General features: G+C 43.8%; 1 protein-coding gene across 2 annotated transcripts in view; it reads left to right on the top strand.

Annotated features, from left to right (window-relative positions):
- SGSM1 (small G protein signaling modulator 1) overlaps positions 1-25,196 on the top strand; it is a 1,887,833-nt gene that overhangs the window by 1,239,220 nt on the left and 623,417 nt on the right. For both annotated transcript variants that reach the window (XM_069619387.1, XM_069619388.1), the window contains exon 14: positions 23,573-23,637. In XM_069619387.1, the coding sequence (XP_069475488.1) occupies positions 23,573-23,637 (65 nt within the window). The remainder of the gene's footprint in view (positions 1-23,572; positions 23,638-25,196) is intronic.

The following is a 25,196-nucleotide window of genomic DNA, read 5'->3' as shown; positions in this document are numbered from 1 at the left end:
CAAACAAACATGGCAGCTGCGAGTCTCATCTTGAATGTGACACCACATTCCCTATGATTTTTAAAAATGAATACAATTATTAATATTCAGAAATTATGAATAAATATGCCAAACATTTGTATCGCATAACCAGACATACGTCTACGAGGACAGACTTCAGAAATCCTTACTTCATTGAGCTGGCAGGTTGCTACTGTGAATTATGGGATACATGATTTACCATTTAAAGTATTAAGAAGAGTTTGTGCCCCCACCTTTTTTTCTGGTAAAAAATATAAGAATTATAATCAACCAATGGAGATTGGGGTTGTGTATTCTATACTATTCTATACTAGTGTCATTACCTTTTAGGTGTCTAAGAGAATAGAGTTCAACTGGTGAAATGTACAGAACTATGAGCTCCCAATCCCTGAAGATGGATTACTAAAATCCAAAACACGTTGGCAATTGTGATTTCAAGTGGAGCTTATTGGATGATTATAATTGTCTAATTGGTTTTTATGATTCACGACTAAATTGTGTGGAGATGTAACACAATCTACCTGATTTCTTTTTTGAATTGTTGCACGTTTATTCGTCTGATTTGTACAAAATCAAATTGTATGAACATTGATACCTCGATTTAGAGAGGTAGATATGTACAATTACTGTTGGATTTGAAAACCTTTTCCTTTACATGAACATAAGTATGTATCAATATGATTTTAACATGATTATAATTTTGGAGCAGTGATGACTGATGTTATTCTTTATAGGATGTCATCTTATCATTCCTTGTTTTCATGTGTTTTAAGCTGTTACTTAAGTGTTTAGGTGTATGCCTTCAAAATGTAACTCATATCCAATATGCAGACATTGTTGTAAAGAATTCCTCAGAATTTGTTACTGCAACCGCGTGTAACGTGATACCTAGTTTAGGGGACATCACTTAAGAACGCACTTAATAACTTTGGGAATTTTAGTCCTCTCGGGGAGCACATAAGGGCTACCAGTTTGAAACAAGCGCTCGTGTTTATATGCCTTTTTCCATGTCTCGGGTGACTTTACCCTTCTGCACCTGAAATAGTTTTTAATATTAGTGAAACTATTAAGTGTTCTTGCCCTTAAAACATACAATACTTGTTCAACATTTTATTAACACAGTCGTGCCCCTCCTCCCCACTTTTTGCATCACTGTATCCCTTCCTCCCAGGGTAGTCTCCAGTATCTCCCTATTACCATTTTAGGTTTATTTGGTATTCACTCTACAAGCTCTCCACATTGCCAGTTAAACAAATGTAGTCTTTGTGTCTTTTCTTTGGGACTAGGACGAGTTACACTCTTCATGCACGTTATTCCCCTCACAGGGTTGCTGGTTATTGGTTCAAGGCACCGTTTGCATTGGTAATTCAACAGTTGTGCTCCTCTTGACCCCCCTTTGAATTGTACTCTTCATGTATTGCTCCCCCTGCTGCGTCCCCCTTTACGTTTGTTCCCCGGTACCTTCAGGTGAGTATGGAAACCATGCAGGGCTCGGCACTCTCTCAGGTTTTCTTCGTGGTACTCAGCTTGCTCCCGCTCTGTGTTTTTTCGGCGTCCCAATCTAGGCTTCCCCTCGAGCTGCTGCCTTCTTTAGAAGTGGATGACAGGGAGCTCTGCTCACTCCCAGCAGTGATGGTCTCAGCGCAGTTGTGCGGGTGCTTTGCCCACAACGATTTGCTCGTGGTCACGCCACCACCCGGTCCTGGACACCTCTTCTCTCTTGGGCAGCGGTTTCCATGGTGCCTTGCTTGTCTGTCTCCTAGCGACTTGCTTTGGTGATCCTCGCCTGTTAAAAAGTTGTAGGCTCTGCGGCTAGTCTCGACTCCGCCCCTTCTTGCTGCTGTCACATCAGGGGGCTTCACCTACGTCCAATACTCTCTCTCCTACTCTCCTCTTATCATCCCTCTGCCCCTCCCTTGCCCTTTCCCACACTTGCACGATCGTATAAAGCCTTGCCTGAAGATTATGCTGACTGTTCTGCCTTGTCTTCACCCCTTAATGTGCACTTGAAAAAAACAAAGAATCGCTGTGAGGCCTATTTGCTGTATCGAAACTGTTACATGGATCATACTCACTTAATCTGCACAGATTGTTATCATCTCAGAAATTCAAGGGCTCTGTCACGGTTGCAGGTTTCTGCTGCCGTACAGATATGTTTGTTTGTTTTGTTTGGTGTTTGACAGTGAGTATGCAGAATATTGGAAGATTTTTAGCAGTGTTAGTGATGTTGGTAGGTGTGCTCTTCTGTGCGCTGGTTATGTTGGTCTGGCAGGGTTCATATTCTTCTATGGTGGTTTGTGTTAAAATGCTTTATTTTGTCAGGGGATCTGGGTTTCGCTTAGTTAGGTTTCCATTGTTTCTTGTGTTCTGTGGGCTGTTTCCCTTGAATGTTACACATAGCTGTCTCGGGAGGATAGCTCAAGGGCAACGTGCTCGCCTTGGAAGCAAGATGACACAGAGTAACACAGGTTCGATCTCCGGGTCCGTGCTTAGAAACCTCTGGGTATTAAGTGCGTTATAAATGACCAATCATATCATTAGATCATTTGAGCTATGTGTGAACTGCTGTTTTATTTAAGTAGAAATAGAAGACACATCCACCAAATAGATACTTGAATAAATTGCTTAGGAAGTTCATCCTTGCTAAAACCCAAATTGGGCCTCATTATGAGTTGGGCGGTACGGGCAAAACCGGTAGTAGTGCAGTGGTAACAACATTACCACATCCATACCTCTGCATTACCACACTGCCCAACTATTTTTTGGGTGGTGGGGTCGAGTAAAAACCTCCATCAAAATGCTGGAGGTAATTCTGCCACCTTACCGCCAACAGAAAAAAGCCCTTGAGGCAGAATTACCACCAGCGGTAATTCTGCCGTAATCCCCATGGAGTCATGTGGACTCCATAAATGGGGACTAACACTGCCATACTGCCATTTATTATCTGGCTGTAATTCTGCTGGACCACGTGGCGGTAACGGTAATACAGTTTGGGGGTATTTTGGCAGTAAATCTGCAGAATACAGCTAAACTCATAATGAGGACCAATATGTTCTAAGTTAACATTCAGACACAATAAAAGCTGTCCTTCAGAAAGGATACATGAAATTAGCTTGCTTCTCAAGTTAAACATATATTAACATCGATGTGGGTATGACTCAGAGCAACCACATTTGGTAAGAGAGGCTGTTGCTTACTGACTGCTTACCTAAACAGTGCAGTACAGTACACTTTAGCTCAGTCGCCGCTTCTCGGGACAAACCTTGTTAGTTTGACAATAGTTAATCCCTGCACTAGGTCCCTATTTTAGATGTGTTTGGGAATAACAAATGCAAATGCAAATAAGTCGTCTGAGATAACTCTGGCCATTGCCTTTGTTATTTAGAGAACATGCACAATAGGCCTGAGCTTAGATTTGCAGAAATGAGAATTCTGGCATACTCAACAGTGCTGTGGGCCACCCTGATGCAGGATGGGGCATGTCTAGACACGAGAGACATGGTGGGTGGGGTACCTTACTCTGGATTTGGCCTGGTAAAAACCAGAGGTTGCGTTAAACGAGCAGGTTTTGGGTTGTGGGCACCAGTGCCAATTCTAAGAAGCTCTATTTGTGAACCTACGGATACAGGGAGAATCCTTGTACTTTCCCTGAATTGCCAAAATGTACGTGTCTAGGCCAATGTGCCAGCACACTTCCAGCACACACTTATGGGTTATGAACCCCTAGCATACTAAGAACAAGTGTGAGGTCCCTATTTAGCTTACTCGTATCTGCAGAGCCTGAAACCTGTCACTGTTCTTCTGCACTTGATGAAGTTTGAAGCTTGTTGTGTTCTGCCACCCTACCCCCCACCCCCCCAAGGTCCTCCTTGAAGTCACTATGATGCTTCACAGTCACAAGACCAGCGGATCACGCAGACACTGCTTGTTCTGAAACACACACAGCCTGTCAGACAGTGTTTACTTTGTCTCAGGGACTATTTTTCAATCATTCTTACAATCTCTCCCCTTTTGTAATGGCTTGGCAGGCGAAGAACAAGGATTTGGAGGGTTGCCCAGAGCAATGCTAGATGTTCGGATTAATACAAAACCTTTCCGGCCATCACCTCTTTTGTTTTTCTGTAGTCACCCCGAGTGGGACAGGTATGCCCAGACATGGGTCCCGTGCCTGCTGGGCTTAGAGAGCCAAGCTAGTCCTCACTGATGAGACACAATGAGGCTTATTCATGTTAACAGATGCTTTTGGTCTCCATAAGGGATCTGACCAAGCAGCTCAGGCTGGACTAACCCTTTTGGGGAGGGACCAAGCCTGATTTGCATATGGTTGTTCCCCTTTTGTAATGTCTTGGCAGGTGAAGAATGATGGTCTGGAGAGTTGCCCGGAGCAATGCCAGAAGTTAGGATTAATGGTAAACCCTCTAGCCATCACACCTTTCTTTTTGACATTTTACAGTTATGTCATGGTTACACAATCCTCTCATCATTAATCTCGATTGTCAGGTATTGCAACTTTGGGCAAGAGCTTACCGCAAATAGGTTCACCCTGAAGTCACTGAGTGTTAAGACCCGGACTGGCAGACACTTAGAATCTGCCTTCCACTCCACTTAACAAGCAACACATCTGAACCCTCTTTCTCTAAAACCTAATCATAAATGTATTTAGGTGCCTAGGCCAGCCTCCATTGGAGGATATCTCAGGGGAAACGCGCTCGCCTTGGCAACAAGATGACGCGATGCAACACAGGTTCCATCCCCGGGTCCACGCTTAGGAACCTCTGGGTAGTAAGCGTGTTATAAATAACCAATTACAATTTCAATCCATCGGCCCTTTCTGGCTCTTTGGAGTGGCCTCTGGGCATTCCTAAGTAGTGCATAGGCCTACTGAGATTGATGCTGCTTTCTTTTCTGCTCCTTTTACCCTCTCTCCCCATCACCCTGCCTCCTTCCTCATTCCCCACAGTCATCAAGCTCCCTGTATGTTTTCCTCACTTGTATCAAATAGTTGGCCTATACTACGCTTTTGTTATGTTATACTACTTTTTAATCCTCATATTCGGACAAATGTGCTATGCAGTTCACCATTTAGATGCATTTTTTTAGGTTTACTTGGGGGAGGAGGGGTACCCACACTTTCCTTAGAGGTAAAATGAGCAGAGCTACTTGAGGGTTAGTTGGATAAGATAGTGGGGATCAACAGAGAGTGGGATTTGAGACTGCGTGTGAGGCAGGGGAGGAGTCCCCTACAAACACAAGAGGTTGGGCTCACTCACTATCTTATTGAAAGTGGAAACTTTGGGAAACAAAATTCCTGAACCACTTTTGATTCCCAGTCCAGCCCTGGCCACCTGACCCTTTGAGGAGAGAATAAGATACCACGTTTACCGGTTGCGACATCTTACATTTGTGGAAATGCCTACCCATCCAGAGCTCTGCATGTTTCGTGCAGGGCTTTTCCATCTTTGGACCAGACATCTTGCTATTTAATGTCTTGCTTATAATACATGTTTTTTCGACAGTATTCTGTTCTTCGGTGCATTATTTTACTTTGCATTTTACACATGTTTTCTTTGTTTTTCAGTTGTTGATCTCCCTTATTTTCTTACCTTTTTTGTTTTTTTGATATGTAGTTACCTGCATTGAATAGGCACAGTAAATACAAAGCCCACCCAAAAGATGCAGTGATTAAAAAAATGTATATCAACACAAAGGGGGCTGCATGTCGGTAGCAGACACAACACAAAGCTTCGAGTTTGAAAGGATGAAATCTACACCATTACAACAGTAGATAAATACATGCATGCGGCGGGGTGGGGCTTGGGGGGGGTTTGGGTGAATCATCATGGCCTCCTCAACCCCCAAGCTACTATAAAGAAAGAGAGAGGCATTTTAGACATCAAAGGCCAGTTTACAGAAACGTTGCACTGTTAGCACTATGGTAAAGTTTACCCTACTGGGAAAACCATTGGGGCCATATTCAAAAACATTTGCATCATGACATGTGTAATCTTTCATTCTATAAGCACTAGTAAAATAAACATGGACTTTCAATGCATTTTTGCTTGGGCGAACTTTACCCTAGTGGTAATACCATTCCTTAGTAGCATTTTTGGCACTAGGGAAAATGTTAACTTAGGGCCTCATTACGACGTGGCTGCCTCCAAAATCGTGTCCGGGTTCCCTGAATGGGGAATTACCGGGCCATACCGAGTATGGAGGGCCCGGTAATTCTTCCTTCAGGGAACCCGGGCCCGGTCTTTCTCCATTCATAGGGCTCAATGGGAATGGGGAGGGAGCTAACAACGGACCCACTCATAATGGGCCCGTTGTTAGCTACCTGGGTCCCTCGCGGGGAACCTCGTAATGGATAAACCAGACGTCCACAGTGGGTCCCGCGAGGGAACCTCGTAATAGTGCGGAGTGGGTTTAACGGCGCCGGCACCATTACCGGCGTGGTTAAACCCATTCCGCACATCTTATAAGGTGGCCCTTAGTGTCTATACCTTAAAAAATGGCACTTGTCACGGTGCAAATGTTTTCGAATATGGACCCAACGTTTTTTGCACTAGTGTGCTAATGCAATGCAATTTTGCACTTGTACTGATGCGACGTTTCTGTAATCTGGCCGCAAATGTACCTTTAGGAAAGTGCATTTTATCAGGCCATTACATTAACTTCTTTGAAACTGACAATCTTGCATGGTTTGCCTCTAGCCTTTGGAAATGTGGAAAAAAAGCAACGAGGCCTTATGCAACAGTATGCATGCATGTTATGCACTAATGCACACACACCTCTCCCCCATTGCCTTGTGGAACTCGCTCCTATATCATTCACAAAGCCAACATTTCATTGTTTTAAACAAAAGTAGCACATGTCTACAGATTCAGCACAGTCTGCATTCGCCCAGTCATCTCACCAATCTCACACCCTTTCTCTGTGACTTGTGTTCACTGCTTGCGCTATCTGCCAACTCACGTCTATCAAGGCGCCTCACTACTTCATTGGTTCCCTTGATAATCGGGTTGATGACTTTCAACCTTATGTGCAGTAGCAGACCTAATAAATGTGCACATACATTCCTGTTTCTGTTTTTTGATTGTGAGTTGTTCGAGCAGGCATCTCCTAACTGACGTCACGCTCTTTCTTTGAAACATCTAATACGTGTCTTGGAAAGGTTCAGTTGTATCGATTCCAATTGTAATGTCGTCCCTGTAACCTTTTTATCAATCTACTTTAATTCGCTTTTGGCTTTGAAGTCTGGAGGCCGTCCTCACAGGCTTTTGATTCATTTTTATGTGTGTTCTAATCGGATCGACCTGTCTGTGGGAGATATCAAGTTGGCAGAACGCGCTTGAAGTGAAAGGGCTGGACGCCTGCAAACAATGATGGAGCCTGCTCTGAACGCCCCTCTGTTGTCTCGCGCTCGCGGGATTCTGTCAGGGTTGCTGCATGAAGCCAATTTCCTTTTCCACTTTGTGCAACGTTCATAAAGCAGCAGAATCGGGAGCGTAGAATAAAGGGCCAACAGGAATTGACGGCGTGGAAGCAAAAGAGCAGCTGGAGTAAAGCGAAAGTGGCCATTTGTAAAAACCCAATCTAGATTCAGGGTCCCGGTGAATGGCTGAGGAATATGCCCAAGAGCATGGAGCCATGCTCAAATATATCAAAGAAAAAGGGAACCTAAATGTTGCAGATGTAAATCATGGGCAAAGCTTTGGACACACAAAAATTGAGCCATATTTAACATACACATTAATGCTTGCGTCTGCGTTGCCACAAAAGCAGTTTATGTTGAGACCCGATGTACTTGTATTAAAAAAGAGCTGTTTCATAACTACGCAGGAGCGCATGTTCTTCAGATAAGTAATTTGGTTGGCGGGGAGCCATTACGTGTTGGTCATTTGCATGGCGAAGTGCAAAAGTGCATGGCAAAAGGTGGTGTACACGTGTGTATGCCACCTTTTGCCCTGCCCTTTTGCACTCCTGAGTGAAAAGGGACTAAACGCTGCCTGACGTGCTCACATGCTGTACAGGGTTTTATTGTAATTGTGAGCGCCGCTTGCCAGCAGCCCTCACAATTACAATTAAACCCTGCACGCCATGTGAGCATGTTGGGCAGCTTGTAATTGTAATTGTAGGCGCTGCCTGCCATGTGAGCATGGCAGGCAGCATGTACAATGGATCACTACAGTATCCGCTTGCTTTATGCTGATGCACAAAGCTGGCAGACCCCATAGAGGTCTCCAGAATTTGCGCCGGCATGAAAATCCATGGGGGCACAAATGCTGGAGCATTTGTCTGGAGGAGAGGAAGGGAGGCTGCGAACATGCATGCTGCATTCTGCCCCTCCTCTGCGTCATACAAATGCATGAAAATGTGGCATGACACGTAACGCCACAACGAAAATAAGCTCCAGTGTAGTGCTATGTTTAGTTTAAGATCCACAACCAATACTGCTTGGTCAGAGATCTCATCATTACCAGATTCTGAATACTTACTTTCAGGAGACCAACTTGTTTAAAGGTGCTAAGCAGGACCCATGTCTTACAACTGTGTTCTGTCTTTAGATGGATTATTTTACTGTGCCTTTTCAACTCGCATGCTCTTCTATCTGTTCGTCTATTTGTTTTCTGTTTGTGTTGCTTGGAAATGACCCATATTGAATATCAGCAGGAAAAAAGACCACCTAAAAAGTGGCCCAGATAAAGAAACATTTTACCTTCAATGGTCTACATGTTGGTAGCTGGCCAGACACAAAGCTTTCTTTTAGAGAAATGTGGGGCATTTAATAAATATGTATAGTTTTAACAATGGACAATTTCACTCGTTTATGCCTAGATACTATATATTAAGAAATGACAAGAATATATTGCACTAAAGGAACTAGAAATGTTGCTAATAGTTTAATCCAGGAGGTACCACTTTTCGAGAATTCACCAAGTTGCACAGGAATAATCTCTGGGATCAGTCTAGCAAAAACAGTTCTTTCTTTGGCTACACATGTTAGAATTCACTCACTGATCTCAGCTATATTAACATTTAGGCCCTCATTATAAGTATGGCGGTCCGGAAATAAAGGTGCCAGTAGCAATGTACCGGCACCCTTTCCAGACCATACTACAAAAATCCTGGTAGGGGCTATGGATCTCAGGTCCCTACCGGCATGGTTTTCACTGAAGCACCGTTAGCAACAGTGCCGGTGCTTCAGTGTCTCCATAGGACTCCACGGGAATGGGGATTCAACATTTCCGCTGCATGCCGTAATGTCCCGTTGGCACTAGGAAGTCAGGCGGTGGAAACAGTGTTATGGGGTTACCGGTAACCCGTTGCCTACCAGCGGGTTTTCTGGCAACCCTGTAATCAGGGTCCTAGCCTCTGGAGTACCGAGTGGCCCAGTCCCCACACTGAGATGTATTCATAACCAGCTTCATCACATGGTTGATGTTCTCTTGATGGATAGTCTGAAATCAGTTTTATTCACAAGCCAGTCATGTGGGGGAATTTTATGTAGTTGAGCAAATCTATATTAAGGCTTTGACTCATGATTGCTATGGTGTAGATCTAAGCTGTTTGTGTGTTTAAAGGGGCCATAATATACCAAAAACGAGTACTGTGGAGTTGATCCTCTTCCTGGCCAGCTATGCTGGCTCTTTATTTTGGTACACTATATTAAACTTTATTATTTGGCACGGTATTATTGGCCTGATACTACAAAGGCATTGGTGAGGGTGATCTGATTCCGGGATGTAAGTGTTCAGGTCAGACTTCTTAGGAAGAGTCCCATCAATGTTAAGTAACCAAAAATTCTGCCGACATTTCTCAAGTAAAGAGGGGGTGAAGAGCATGATGATGCCAAGGGTTTCTTGTAACATGGTTCTAGCTAATTTTACACATAACCTTAGATAAACCTCTCCACATGCTATCTGACTGTCAAATAAAAACACGATTCTAGCTCTTCTTCGCAGTTCAACAGTGCTGCAAAATCCATCAGGCTTAGTCTGGAGACGTTTTGAAACTGGCCTAAACCACCTCAGCAGAAGTGTGTTGAGTTCCGCGGGTGTCCTAAGGAGGGTAATGCAGCTCTGATGTACTTTCTAGCAGAGGATGTTTTATACGAATCGGCATCTTACAAGGAAATGAAAAGTGAGTATTTGTGCGATCTCTGGTACCAACAAGGCAATAATCTCACCCTGAACCAGAGAGGTATAGATTCATCCTTCTACCAAATTAAACATGTAACAATGATCTAATGACATATACTATGCAGAGGGGGTAATTACAGAGATTCTATAGCTACATTTACCTTGCATGGACATACTGTCATTTAATCAAATTTCACTCCAAGCCTCAAGTCAAAGGGAGGAAAGGTGTGGATGGTTATGGGGACTTCACCCGAAGGAGCCCGGACTACTCCAAATTGCAAAACATTGTGATGTAACAAAAGGCAAGCATTCCATTAACACGCAGAAGATTCAGACAGACTTATAAATGATATTAGCATCGGTCCCAATACGCTAAGCAGGAAGGAGAGCTGCGTCCTTCTCATCACTGGGACTAGCTGGTCTGGTGACACCTGGGACGAAGTGTTTCTCACAAGTGATCACTTTCACATCGGTGAAGTAATGAACGAGTGGGCAAGATGTTTAAGAGCAGGGCTTTTAGAAAGAAGAGTATTATTTTTTAACTTGACCTGATTTCCAAAGACATTTACAGCAGCAAATCTGGAGACACATGCAAGCTTCACTGATTTACACATGCTACCTTATATGTGATTCACAAACTTAACACGTGAGTAAATGTGGAGATTCTTGGAAGGACCTTTGAGATCCTCATGTGCAAATGTGATACAAAAATGTTCTCAATGGCATCTCAAAGATGCTCCACTTACCGGCATTGTCAGCGAGGTATAGGGAAGCAGTTTTAATTGTGAGCTGCTCATGGGCCCCTTTTGGTTTGCTCAAGCGCACATCTGTGTGAATTGGGCCAGTATTTGTCATTATGTCTTTAAGCCAGCTTGATCATTTTCATCTGCTACATGCCATTGAAAATGTGCAAACACCAGCTTCTTCTTTGATGCCCTGTAAGAAATCTTCAAGGTGTGCAGATTATCTCAAGAAATGTGTATTTTCAACTGTGAATTACAATGACTTTTTTCCTCTACTTTTTTTATTGCCATTTCTTTAAAGTTTTGGGATATTGGTCAAGCTTCAAGCTCACTCTCAAAGCAAGACAACTACCTCACATTGTGGGTAAAAGACATCTTTAATTGTTGACTTACTTTTGAGAAAAGTCCACCTTTTACTGATAAATATGCTTAAAGAAGCACTCACTCGCAACAGCACATGACAAGATGGCACGTGTATGCTTCAAATTACTGATGTGAAATGAAGGCCTTGACTTTACGCCACGCCTCATTTCTCTCTGCGAAGAGAGACCCCTTTTGCCTTCTGGGATGCCGCTCTCTATAGCATGGGTTGCAACATAAGACTTCAAGGGTGGACTAAAGAATGGGCACCAGCAAGAGCAGTCATTTTCGGCTCCATATTAACTGCCTGAAGTTTAAAAAACAGCTTTCTGAATCTCAAAAAAGGCTGAACACACAGATCTGAAAACGAGCTCTCCCTTCCCCCTATTTGTAACAGGGAAATACTGTGACAAAAACAGGACCTAGAAAAAGGCACCAGCTTTATAGTCAGATATTATATTCTTTGAAAGAAGGCTGTCCCATAAGAACTAGGCTGTTTACACATTCTTCATGAGCTGAAGAAAACCCACAATGGTCAGTGAATTTTGCCACATACCTTGCGTTTTGTGTAGGTTGCTTATTTATTCAACAAAGGTTTATTGTGCTACAGGAAATTAGCTCCATTCCACCTGAATTCCCGCTTTAAGTGGAATTAGACAATTTTAGATTGGGAGTGGCTTCAACAGATTCTCCATTTTGGAATGGGTCAATGTTGTGACGATCTTGACCTAGGCAGATGTTTAGGTGAACCCTTGATATCTTTCTGCCTTGAAGAAAGATGTTTTACAACTAAAGCACCATCATCTCCTACATCCTCTATGTTAAACCGCACAGGAACACTAGGCGTCACTCCAAAGATCCACATACAGCTGCCCGGCAGAGATCACCAGCTTAACATGACATAAAAAATGTTGTATTGTAGGGGGAGGATAGGTCTGGAACATATGTCTCCTGATTTCATAATTAGAATGTCTCATCAAGCCACTCTCCCCTGCCAGTGCTGCATTGTCAATATAGGTGAGTGTTTGTGTATGAGAGGGGGTGAGAGAAAGTGATAGCCACTGCTTTCTGTAGCCCCTTCCTCTAGAGCCGTCTCTGGCCACCTACGTGTATGAGCATCTGCTGTGCAGTGCCATATTGACACAGTACAGCAGGATACAGAATAGGTGACATACAGCTCCAGAGCTGGTTCTGTGCTGCCGTCTCCCATCCTCTACAGTGCCAATATAGCAATGTACAGTGAGTGCCCTGGCAAGGTAGTGGTGGGAGACAGGGCGGGGCTCTTTTGCTGTCTTCCTCTGCATCTGCTGCCATGATGCCTATACTGCAAGATGTGACTAATTATTGGCTAGTTTGCTACCTGATAGGCCCATACCTATGCTAGCTAATTTGGCCATGTCTATAACACTCAAGGGGTGAGGGGGATGCTAGAGAGTCCATGGAAGATGGCAGCCAAAGTGTGAGCACTGGTGGACCACCAACAAATCTTGCACATTCCTCCTCAAGGATCCTTAAATGTGTAGCCTCTTGGGCAGCCGCTGCCTGGATCCCACATGACCTGCTGATTGCAATTGGACAGCTCAATAACGTTGCAGTGAGATGGGGAGCACGACCGTGGACTGGGGCTGTTTTGAGCCTGGAGATGCACACCGGTGGACCACCAACGAAACCTGCACAATCCTCCTCAAGGATCCATAAATGTGTAACCCCTTGAGCAGACGCTGGATCCCACATTAACTGCTGAATGCAATTGGACTGCTCATTAACGTTGCAGTGAGACGGGGAGCACGACCACAGACTGGGGCTGTGTTGGAGCCTGGAGACGCGCTGATATATACGGCAAGGTCGTGGAGGCAGGAGGCAAAGTCGCGTTCTGGTGGCCTAAAAACACAGCAGTGGTGAGTGGCAGAGGTTAGCAGGGGTGAAGCTCCCACACCTGACATCGAGGAGGCGAGCGAGTGGTGGCCCAAGCTGGGCGTGGTTGCTGTCTTTGCTGTTAGTGGATCAGCCTCGCCTGCCAAAGGAGGGGGCAGAGGAGAAAGCCCAGGGACGTTGCAGTGGGAATGCAGCCAAGGCGAGAAAAAGGACAGTGATTCCAGCGCCGTGAGTGGTGGGGAAGAGGTATGATCGGTGCCAATGTGAAGGACCCAGAGGCCTCAATGACCCTCAGGAAGAGGAGGGATAAAGTGAGGAAGGCAGCACCGACAGAGGGAGGCCCGCGGCTGTCCTGGTGTGCTTGTGAGCTCGGGGCACTTCACCATAGCTCTGCTGATCAACTCCAGGGAACCTGCTGCTGCACTGACAGCCCTGCTCCCACAGGCCACTTCATGATGGGTAAAGCTGATAGCCATTGGCAAAAATGGACACAAACAGTGCCAAGAAGAGAGCTGAGGACTGCCCCCGTGAGGTTCTCTAAGAGGGGGAGCAGGCGGAGCCACAGTACTGGGCAGCACCTCAGATCTCTAGGTCAAAACGATGTTTACAGAGCTAAAAACCAGTATTGAAGGGGTGGGCACCAAGATTGACACACAGTCTTGTATGGTAGGCCTGATGCAAACATGGGTGAGTCCACATCAGGAGAGCTTTGACGAAGCAGAGTGATGGATATCCGGTATCGAGAATGCTACCAATGCCATGGCCAGTGAAATTGCAAATATAAAGGTGCTAATGAAAGCTGGCACAGCCAAAAACGAGGACCTAGAGGCAAGATCGCGAAGGAACAACATACGCATCCTAGGAGTGGCAGAGTCCACGGCGATGAAAAGTATTGCAATGTTGGTGAAGGTTATGCTCGGGGCAGATTCTTTTTTCCCCTTTTTTGTGGTGCAGCAGTCTCATCGTGCCTTTGTAGCCAGGCCAGTCCTGGGCACGCCACGTCGTGGGATCATCGCTAGGTTGCTCCACTATAGGGACTGTGATAAAATCCTCCACATGGCCAGAGAGAAGAGTACACTGCGCTACTGAGATGAGGACACATCGATCTACCCCGACTTCACCAGTGCAGTGCAATCAGCACGAATGTCCTTTTGTGATGTGAAAGCCCAACTGCAGCGGATGCAACTACAATATTCGATAATGTACCCAGCCAAACTATGAGTAATCCATGGAGGAAAGACTATTTCTTTACATCCCCTGCCACAGCAGAGGATTTCCTCGGGAATGTAAAGAAACAAGCTGCAAAAAGTTCACTTCAGAACAATGGAAGCGATGATCTGGAAGAGGAGGTCGGCATTGAAAAGTCGCAGTATAACTCTGCAATATGTAACAGAGTTTCATGGGACTGCTTGAAGGAAGAAGAGTTCATGGATACGTTTGAGCCTGCACCCTTCACTCTCCTCTACCCCCTGTCTGGGGGATGAGGGGAGGGAGGATAAGAGTGTCGGTCCACACACTGCACCTGGTGCTCCCACGTGCACATCACATAAAGAGTTTGTGTTTGTTTCCAAAGAACGGAGGTGGTTCTTCATTGGGACGAGGGTTGAATCCAGGGTTATCAGTCGAGTTTGGGGTCTGGTGGGGGTGGGGGGCTTGGGGAAGGTGGGTCCTGGGAGGGATACTTGAGGTTAAATGCTGGCCTGCCATAAGAGGCCAGAAGATGCATAATAGTGGGGAAACGAGCTGGTGGGACAACCCCAGGGGGAGGATATGCGATGAATAAGCATTATGGCTGAAAGTGAGGTGATCAAAGTCTTGTCATGGAAGGTACGTGGACTAAACCACCCTATTTAAACCAGGAAAGACCTTCAATACCTAAATAGGCACAAGAGAAACATCGCTTTCCTGCAAGAGACTCATTGTGAACCCACAGGGACTACTTGCGTTGGCCTCAAATGGGGTGAGCACAGATACTTTTGGTCATACTCCTTCCATTCAAGGGGAGTGGCAATATTGTTAAACAAATCTCTGAGATACAGGTTGCTTCAGAAGTATGGAGACACAGAAGGGAGGGTTCTTATTGTGAGTGGGCAGAGAGCCAGCATGCATTGACTCTAGTCAACACCTATGTTCCCAATGTCGATATCCCCCAACTTCTTCCACACTCTGTCAGCAAGCTTAGCCTCATATGCAGAGACTCATATAATTTGGGGGGGGTCCCGAACAACATTGTAGAGCCGAGAATAGACAGGTCCAGTACAGTAGGAAGACCTATGCCTATGTCAGGCACCGCTAGGGTGATCAACCAGGTTACGGAGCTGTACAACCTTAAGGATATTTGGAGAGGAGGGGCATCTGGGGGCAAGGGACTACTCCATTTTTCCTTTGTGCACCAGGATTCCACCCAGATTGACATCCTACTGGTTTTGCAAAGGCTTGTTGCGTGGGCAAACAGATCGGACATTATCCTGTGAACTCTGTCTGACCATTCCCTAGTGTGTTGCTCCTTTCACTTCCTGACGGTTCTGAAGATGGGCTGGAGATTTAAGCTTGGCAGTCTGTTAGATACCGCCTTCAAGGGTCGGATAGGCGAAGACATAATAAACTTCTTCAAAGACAATGTAGGGTTGGTGGAATCACAGTCAACAGTTTGAGAGACATTCACGGTCAGAGGCATGTGCATGTCCAAGGAAGGGGGAGTCCTGAAAGACTTGAAAAGATCCCTAGACAGGGTTGATGGTGTAATACAAGATCTGCAAGCTCAATACAAATTGAAATTACACAATACAAATACAAATTACACATAGGGCGGAAATTCTCATCAGGATCAGAGAGACAGACAAGTTTCAAGACTTAGCGACCAGGGGAATCAATTTCCTCTTGAGGGAAATGAGGGTGAGGCAATATGGGGAATGGTAAAGACCGGACAGGATACTGGCTTTGGTGGTGAGGGGAGACAGGCGGAGTAATTTAATCAGTGCCATTCGGGGGGGGAGGGGGTGACAGCTCCTAGAACAGTCGGGGGGGGGTGACGGCTCCTAGAACAGGACAAATGATACCATTAACAGTGCCTTTGCATACTACTATGTTAAGCTCTACAGCACGATGCTCAAGTAGCCTATATCAGCCTTTGCTCGATATCTCGATCAGTTTGCGCTATTTTGGACTAAAGGGGTGATGAGGGAAGCGCTTAATAAATCACTAACAGCAAGCACCGTAAAGCAAGCCCTAGGTGGCCTCCCCTGTGGGAAAGCCCCTGGACTGTACAAAGACATAGTAGAGTTTTATAAGGCCTTTCCGAATGTGCTGCCTCCTCACCTTGTGGCAATGTATACAAAATTGATACAGAAGGGCTTACATCCGGAATCCACCAGGGAAGCCCTGATAACAGTCCTCTTTAAGCCAGGGAAGGAGGCAGACAAGTGCACGTCGTACAGGCCCATCTATCTTATAGATGTGGATTATAAACTCCTGGCCAATCCTGGCCAAGGTATTGGTGAATAGATTGCTGCCCCTTCTCCCAGCAATATCCAGGGAAGATCAAACAGGGTTTGTTCATGGGAGGACTGTTAGACCAACTGGGTCCCTCCTTGCAGGCCACCACAGTTATGCTGGACACCGAGAAGGCTTTTGACTCGATAGAGTGGTCTTTTTGTTTGAAGTCCTGAGGAGGTGAGGTCTCAGGATAGATTTATACACTATAACCTATATCAAGCTACTGTACATGCCCCTACAGCCAGAGTGTGTACAAATGGTATTGTCTGCCACAGAATGGTGAGAGAAAAAGAGCGACCAGGCAGGGATTCCCCCTCTCCCCAATATTGTTCGCTGTAACAATCAAACCCCTCTCAGAATTAATTAGGTCAAAATATCTGGACAAGGGGCTTTAATTGTACTCTCACCAGCTGATTATCTCGAATGACATTATGCTGTTTGTAAAGAACCCATAGATTAACCTAGAACCAATAATGAAGGATGTCCACGGGTTCAGGACATACTTGTGCTTATGTATTCAACTGGCAGAACGCAGAGATATTTTCCTTAACAAATGGCACCAGAAGCTGGCCAGGGTTAAAGCAGTTAAGTTGGAAAGAGGTTAGTGTCAGATACTTTGCGATAGAGATCGCCTGAGATGCGGAGGCCTTGTTTAAGCCAAACTACGGTCCGGTTATTGAGCAGATTAAAGCTAAACTAAATAGATGGATCAATCATCCGGTCTCTCTAATAGGCAGAATCTTGTTAATCAAGATGGTAATTCTTCCAAACTTCTGTACCTCTTTGTGAACATCCCCATACTGCTACCCAAGTTGTTTTTTCGTGACTTGCAGTCAGAATGCACCAGGTTTTTTTGTGTGGGTAAGGTGGCCTGGGTAAGATAGTAGATCCTCACAACTCCTCCAGATGAGGTTGGTCCTGAGGTACCGGACTGGATTAGTTACTGCAGAACTGCATAGGCACACAACTTGTCCTTTTGATACGCAGGAAGCCAGGTACAACAGCACAGCAGCATGAAGCGGCCATCGCAGCTCTTTCGCGCCTATATGCAGTGGTCATCTCAGATGTACCCAAGGGGAAGAGTGAAATGAATGTAGTGGCGACATCGCATAAGGTGTGGGGAGTACTAGTGAAGAATGCTGAGCTGAACAGGCCATACTCAACCATGATATCAGTGCAACACATTCTCGTCTCCCTCTCAGAGTGGAAAAAGGTTATTTAAACATGATGACGAAGTTGGCAATAAGGTGCTTTGTGGATCTCGACCCAGAGGTGGGGGGTTCCCTAACATTGTAGGAATACAATGATAAAGGGAGAAATTCTCTGCTGGAGATAATGATATACTTTCAGCTATCATATACAATGAAGGAACTCTTCTCCTCTTTCCCCTCCTCAATCCCAGAGTTCTCCCCACTGACGGACATGCAGTAAAGGATGGGGCAAGTTGATATCGGCTCTGTACATTGTAGTTGGGCAGGGAAGGGAGGCACAGTTTCAGTTGGCCCAAACGAAGGTGCAAATAACCAATGGGCAATTGGAATACGTTAGGAAGCAGACGAAAACAATCTCCTTCAAATATAGGCTAAATCTAATCCACTTCAAGTTTGTGCACCAGGCTACCCGACACCTAGGAAGCTACACAAAATGTTGCCTGACAGGCCGGATACATGTGGGTGGGGCAGCACTCCGGATGCTGGCTTTCTGCATTTGAGCTTGGAATGTAGCCAGGTGGTGCCCTTTTGGGAAAAGGTGTTCGAAATTGCTTCTAAAATGGTTGATATGGAGGTGGAGGCATCACCACTGATGGGTCTATTAGGTTGGAAGGGAGAACTCCTGACTGGCCTGGGGAAATATTGGGGCCTATTAATGGGTCTGGCTAAGAGATGCATGGCCCAAGCGTGGATGAAGGGTCCTGCCCGGGGGTTATGGCTTGGATGAAGAAGATAGCAAAATGCTTCGACTACGACACTGAATTTTCTAGAATGGTGCCAGTGCCCTGCAGAACGAAGGATATGTGGTGCCCATACAAAGCATATTTACTGAGAAGGGAAGTAAGGGGAGCAACAAAGAATTCTAATGACTCAATGGCTGCAAATGTCAAAACTGGTCTCATACCTGACCTAGATGTAGCCATCTCTCTGTGTTTAGGATCATGGAAGTTGTAAACAATTCCCCTCAGGAAGTTGTAATGGTTGTTTGAAAATCAATGAAAAAGAAAAACATTAAAATGTATACCCAAGGAGTCCATTGCCATTTCTACCTATTATGTATGGTGGATGGGTATGTACAATCTGTGATAGGAGTTCTTTTTGCCTATTTTGCCCAATGGGAGTCATAATTATATTTGATACCTGCTAGAGCCATAACTTTATTGCTTGTGTGGGGGAGTGGAATCATTATTGCCTATTGGGGGCATGCCTTTACTCCTTGATGGGGAGCATTTATGGGCACCATAATCTGTGTTATCTGAATTGGTGCTGTATGTGTGTTCTGTATAAATGTGCATGCATAATACAAAAGCACAACCCTTTGGCACTGGCAGTTCTTGTTTCACCATGACTGGACATTCAGGAATGGAGAAAATCATGTTGCAACTGTATGTGCATTCAGTTTCCATTACAAGTCCTATAGCAGTATTTCAAATCAATTGCTTTCGGAATTGACAATTCACTTTTTGCACTCCTTTGAGTTTTTGTGGGGTAGGTGTGATGTATACTTTTAAAGTGGCAGTAGAATCAGCGTGTATTATCGCAAATTTAAATCTTACAGCCTGCAACGGAAGATTGACAGGTGACCAACCTGCTAGAACAAAATGTAGAGGCCCTAAGGGGGTCTTCTCGTATCGACTACATATTTATTACTGGTAGTAGCTGGTAAAGAACCAGGGACCTAGCTGTAGTTGATAGGCACGAGAGTGATCATAACCCTCTCTCATCCAAATCATGTTTAGGGGTTGGTGGGTCCAGTGGGGTGAATGGACCAATGGATAACCAAAGTATTGCTATAGATGGTCATGCCAGAAAATCTATCAAGTGGGCTAATTGGATTGGTAGGGAACTAAAAGGGGAGGCATACACATCAATTGTAGAGAATGTGGGAAATATTTGAAACTCCAAATTATTGGCTAGTGCTGTCGTTGCAGAATTTGAGACAAATCTAATGCCGTTTTTACCACCACAAAGGATCAAATAAAAAAGAGTAAATCCCTGGTATGACGAGGAGTGTTGTATAGCAAAGAGGGATATAGTCCTATGTGCTAGATCAGACAACACCCCAGATAAAAATGCACTCCGATCCTTAAGAGCTAAATATAAGCTGTTATTAAAGAGGAAAAAAGGGGCATATGTAAAAGCCTCCCGGGAAGCATTATATTTGGCTTTGGATGAGAGGGACACGATAAGAATTTGGAAATTGGTCACTCCGAATATGTTGGATGGTGAGCAGAGCATGCAATGTTGTGTCCCAGAAACTGTATTGAGGAGACATTTCTCCAGTCTATATGCAGCTTCAGAGAGACTACATATGTTGGCCAAAATTAATGAACTAGCCCCTCCTCCCCCTGAAGAGGTATTGTCCATCTCTAGGGAAGAGGTGGAAGAGGCCCTGGTTGCCCAGAAATTGGGGAAAGCCACTGGCCCTGTGTGGTACCTCTGGATTTGTATAGGGATGAACTTACCATCTAGGCCCCGATTCTGACCAGAGATTTTAATGCAGCTATACGCTCAAGGGAAGTCCCTAGAACATGGAGGGAGGCAACACTAGTCCCAGTGTACAAAAAAGGAGAAAGAGACCACCTGGAAAATTATCATTCAATCTCATTATTAGATTGTGTTGGGAAGACATTCAGGATGGTACTACAAGTTAAACTATAAAGATGGGTGGATGACACTGGGATTATCAGCGATGTTGAGGCCAAGTTTAGTGCCAATAGGGCCATTGTGGATCATTGCTTCCTACTCTTTCTACTAACACAGAAATATACCAAAGTGCTCAAAATAAAAATATACGCCATAGACCTTAAAATGTCTTTTGATTCAGTGCCAGAAGAAGCTTTGTGGCGCGTTTTGGAGGGGAGGAAAGCGCTGATGGGCTTCGTAAATGCAATGAAATGACTGCATGTGGAGACAAAGGCCTTGGTCCGTTACGGGCTAAGAGGGGTACAATCTGAATCCTTTGCTGTCCAGAAGGGAGTCCGCCAAGAATGCGTATTGGCTCTGCTCCTTTTTTCGATATATATATATATATATATATATATCGTTAAGACATGGAGGAAGGAAAAAACCGCACTCCAAGCATGAGGTCTGCAGGTCCCAGTAAACAAAGTAGCAAACTCGAATCCAAGTAACAGAAAAACGAGTTTAATAGATGGTTAAAAATAGTAGGCAAAAAACACACAGCAAACAAAACAGAACGCCAGGGCAGTGTCCTTAACGACGCGTTTCGCGCTTCTCCGAGCGCTTGATCACGTTAGTGAGACATGAAAACAATGAGAGTAGATATTAACAATGGGTCCTTCTTCCATGTTGCCTACCAACACAAGCTAACAGTTTGGCGCAATAACATGGCGGCCATTTTAGAGTGTAGCAGAAAACTGCATTAACCATAAAAAGAACAGGTTAAAAATAGCAGTAAAATCAATAGCACATTAAAATTCAGCACCAAACATGTAGAAATATAATAAAAGGAAATGCAGTGAGATAGATGTCAACAAATTTCACTCAAAGCAAACATTAGCACAGATTAGCAAAAATTAGCAGTCCACAGCTATGACATAGAGTGTAAATGCGTTCCTATGTAAGCTTATGAAAAAATATGCAGGCAATAGCTAAAAAAATATATATAAAAAAAATATATATATAAAATGCGAGTGCATGTCTAGCTCACCAAGGCAATATGATTATAATACATAGAGAAAACGCAGCTGGGACAAGATAATGCTGTCTAATATGAACACTCTGTTGACAGTTTGAGGACAGTCAATATGTGCGACCTTTAAGATAAAAACATGTTGCAGGCTGCAATGTAAAGTGCAAGTGCATTAGATTGTAAACTTATGACTCTAGCAGCATTAGATAGGCAGAAAAGTTGGTAATCATAAAATGCTGGTGCAAAATGCAATATTGAAGCTTGTGGGAAAAGTAAAGGCAATTTACAATGAAAAAAGCAATGTCAAAAACACCCAGAATTACAGAGTACAGATACAATTGTGTACTCCCAAAATTCAAACCCCCTAAACATCAGAAAAGGGCAAGACAGCCAACATAGACCAACTGAACAATTAAAAAAGTTGGCAATAGTGGATGCTTTAGGGGCGGGTGCTTTGGACATGCCTAGAATTGCATCCAAGAGGTGGCCAACCCTCTTCTTCGCAGACAATGCGGTCATTCTTTCCACGTCACCAAAGGGGTTGGAAATATCCCTTGACCTCTTTATGGGAAAATGTAAGGAGCTTGGGTGTGAATTGAATGTTAATAAAACAAACGTTATGGTTTTCAAACCACTGTTCGCTAAGGCCAGCCGCGTGAACATAGAGATAGAGGGCTAAAAAGTGGAACAGTAACATTTTTTGATTACTTGGGGATTAGGTTCAATGAAACGGGGGGATGGTTGGACCACCTCCTTAAAGCCAAAGTAGGTATGGTGGGAGCATTCACAAATGTATTTATGGGTCATGGTAGTTGGGCAGAACTGGAACTATTTGAATTCCCTCTATGGTTCTCCGATCTGGGGCTCTTCCAACATAACTTTACTATCTGCAATTGAAAATATCTTTTTGAAGAGGCTATTGCTCCTACTGAAAAATGCCCCAATCTCATTGTTCCAAATAGACCTTAAGATATGGCCTATAGCTGATCAGAGTGCCCTTGAACCTGGATTATACTGGGTAAGACTTGGGTCCTCCCCTAGTTTAGTTCCCTATAGAGATGCCCTGAGGAACTGTCTACAATTGGAAGGTGCAAAGTGGTGTGATTGGATAGCCCATGTAAGAGAATGGTTGTGTAGGCTGAATGTTAAATCCTTATGGGACAATCCTCTTGAGTGTCAAATAACATCTAAAGCCAAACTCAAAGTAATTGCGAAGAGCAAAGCCCTGAACCGTTAGGGGTACTGAGGTGCTCGTTGAAGATTGGCCCAGAATTCTTACCCTGTAATAGGATGGGAAAATGCAAACATATATTAGACAAAATTCACCTGCCTTATGAGCATTCCCTATATATTTGCTATAGGCTTGGGATCTTGCATATAGCCTGTTACTCCCGGGCATGGTCGCTGTCAAGATCCAGCGAATGCCCCCTTTGCAGATTAGCAAACAAAACATTGACCCATTTCATATTAATCTGCCCTGTTTTACAAGAGCTAAGGCGTAGAGACTTAGAAGCTCTATTGATGGGTGCAAGGATAAGGAACACTTTGAGAAGCTATGTTTTTCTTAATGTGCACATTGGAGTGGAAAGTTGTGTTTGCCTCTGCTAGATACATGCATTGTACCTGGTTACTAAGAAGGAGGATGATGAGTACTTTTAAAATGTTACACTGGACAGTGATATGAGGTTGCAAGCTTAATCTCCTCACAGGAGGTAACTCCACTAGCAAGATAATAATTAACGTAGATCCAATTTTAAGACTCATATGTGTTCTTAAGATTGTTGTGCGTATTATTATTCAACATTTTGTAAAATTGATTATTGATTGTGGTGATGAATTGTGCTGAAGGCCTAATCTGAATAAAGCATTTTAAATTAAAATATATAATTTTGCTATGGTCAGGAGAGTAATTTTATTTATAGCGGTTTTACATAGAAATAAAATTGTTGGCACAATGTAGGGTGTAAATTCTAGATTGCTTGAATGCAAAGTAGAATATCATTAAATGTTAATATTAAGTTCAAAATATGTTGTCCTTAGCAAATCTTGTAACACTATACTACCTTTTTTTAGAGCCCCTTTAAAAATGCTGTGTGACAACATGAAGTATCAGATTTTGTCCCGGGCCTTCTATGGTTGTAAGTATTCCCTATCAGTGTTAAAATTATTATTATGTACATTAGGCATGCATCTGATGTTTCTTTTTTTTTCGTTATGTAAGATTTTGATGTAGGCACATGTTTGCACAGGTGGAATGATTTTTCATAACCTTCAATCAGAGAGAAGAATGGTAGGGGTATTTCTCATCTGTGTATCAGAAGGAAATGGGCACAGACAGATAAAAACTCGCAAATACTAATGTTGTTGGATCTAACATCTGCGTTTGATACCTTAGATCATTCAAACTTACTTAATTGCATTAGAGGAACTGTGCATGCATCTGATAAAGCAACCAAATCACTACCAACCTTCATTACCAATATACATTTTAGGGTTAACATTGGCCAATATCAATCACGGGTTGAAATAGTGGAATGTGGTGTCCCACAGGGATCATGCTTGTCCCTATTACTTTTTAGCATCTACCTAAAACCTCTCCATTTCATTTTGTCTGACTAGGACATCACATACCAAACCTTTTCAGATAATACCCAGCTAGATTGGTAGGCTTGGTAAAGATCCACAGGCTAACATTACCAAGTGTCATCCAGGATTCATCCAGCAAAGAAAATGCTTCTTGACTCCAAACTGCAATGGTTCCTGAAATTCATTCAGTATCCGTTCTACCCACTACCACCTGATGCTATTACACCAACTCAGACCATGACTGTAAGAATCACATTTTGCCACCATTGCAAGAGCCATTATCGGCTCTAAATCAGACTACTGCAATGCATTGTATGCTGTTTCTCCCAAGAATGCAATCAAAACTCTACATGTTCGACAAAATACAGCTGTACGCAGTCCCAAATACTCCTCGTAATCATCATATCTCTCAAGTTTGTAGGCTCCATTGGCTTACTGTTGAGGATAGGATCAGAATTAAGTTACTAACCATAGCTCATAAAACATTCTATGACAGATGTGCACTCTATAGTAGGAATGGAATGCCGAAGTACAATCCTTCCCGCAACCTAAGATTGAGTACCTCTCTCCCCTTCCATATGCCAGGCTTTAAACAAGCCCATTACATGGGGAGAGCTTTCTCAATAAACGCAATCAAATTCTGGAACCTGCTACCTCCAGAAGTTCGGGACATCCATGACATTCTGTCCTTCTGCAAAATAATTGAAACTCTATTATTCTAAGAATAATCTGCCACCGTTATCGGACTAGTTGAGTGCTCATATACCCATGGGTCGGAGTGCCATACCAAAACAAAAAACTAAAAAACAGTCAATCCTTCAGTTAAAATTGCTGGTTATTTTGGTAGATGACTGGGCAAAAGACATCCAATCCAAAGATTTGGGGGAAAGTAAATAAGCAACACAATTTAAATATATACTGTTATGAAATATTAGATGCACACCTTCAGAAATGTCACAAATGTATTGGACTTGTGTATTGAAACATATAGAAACTGGACATATAATACAAGTAAACATCCTTTGCATATAATAATCAGGTAAAGTATAAAGAACATAGAAGATACGATGCAGTTAAAATTGAAAAGGGTTGGTAAAATAACTAAGGGTGA

The sequence above is a fragment of the Ambystoma mexicanum genome, chromosome 10, assembly GCF_040938575.1.
Source record: "Ambystoma mexicanum isolate Mex_15411 chromosome 10, UKY_AmexF1_1, whole genome shotgun sequence".
Classification (NCBI taxonomy): Eukaryota; Metazoa; Chordata; class Amphibia; order Caudata; family Ambystomatidae; genus Ambystoma; species Ambystoma mexicanum.
The sequence above is the reverse complement of the archived record's forward strand: the minus strand, read 5'-3'. Positions and strand labels throughout refer to the sequence as shown.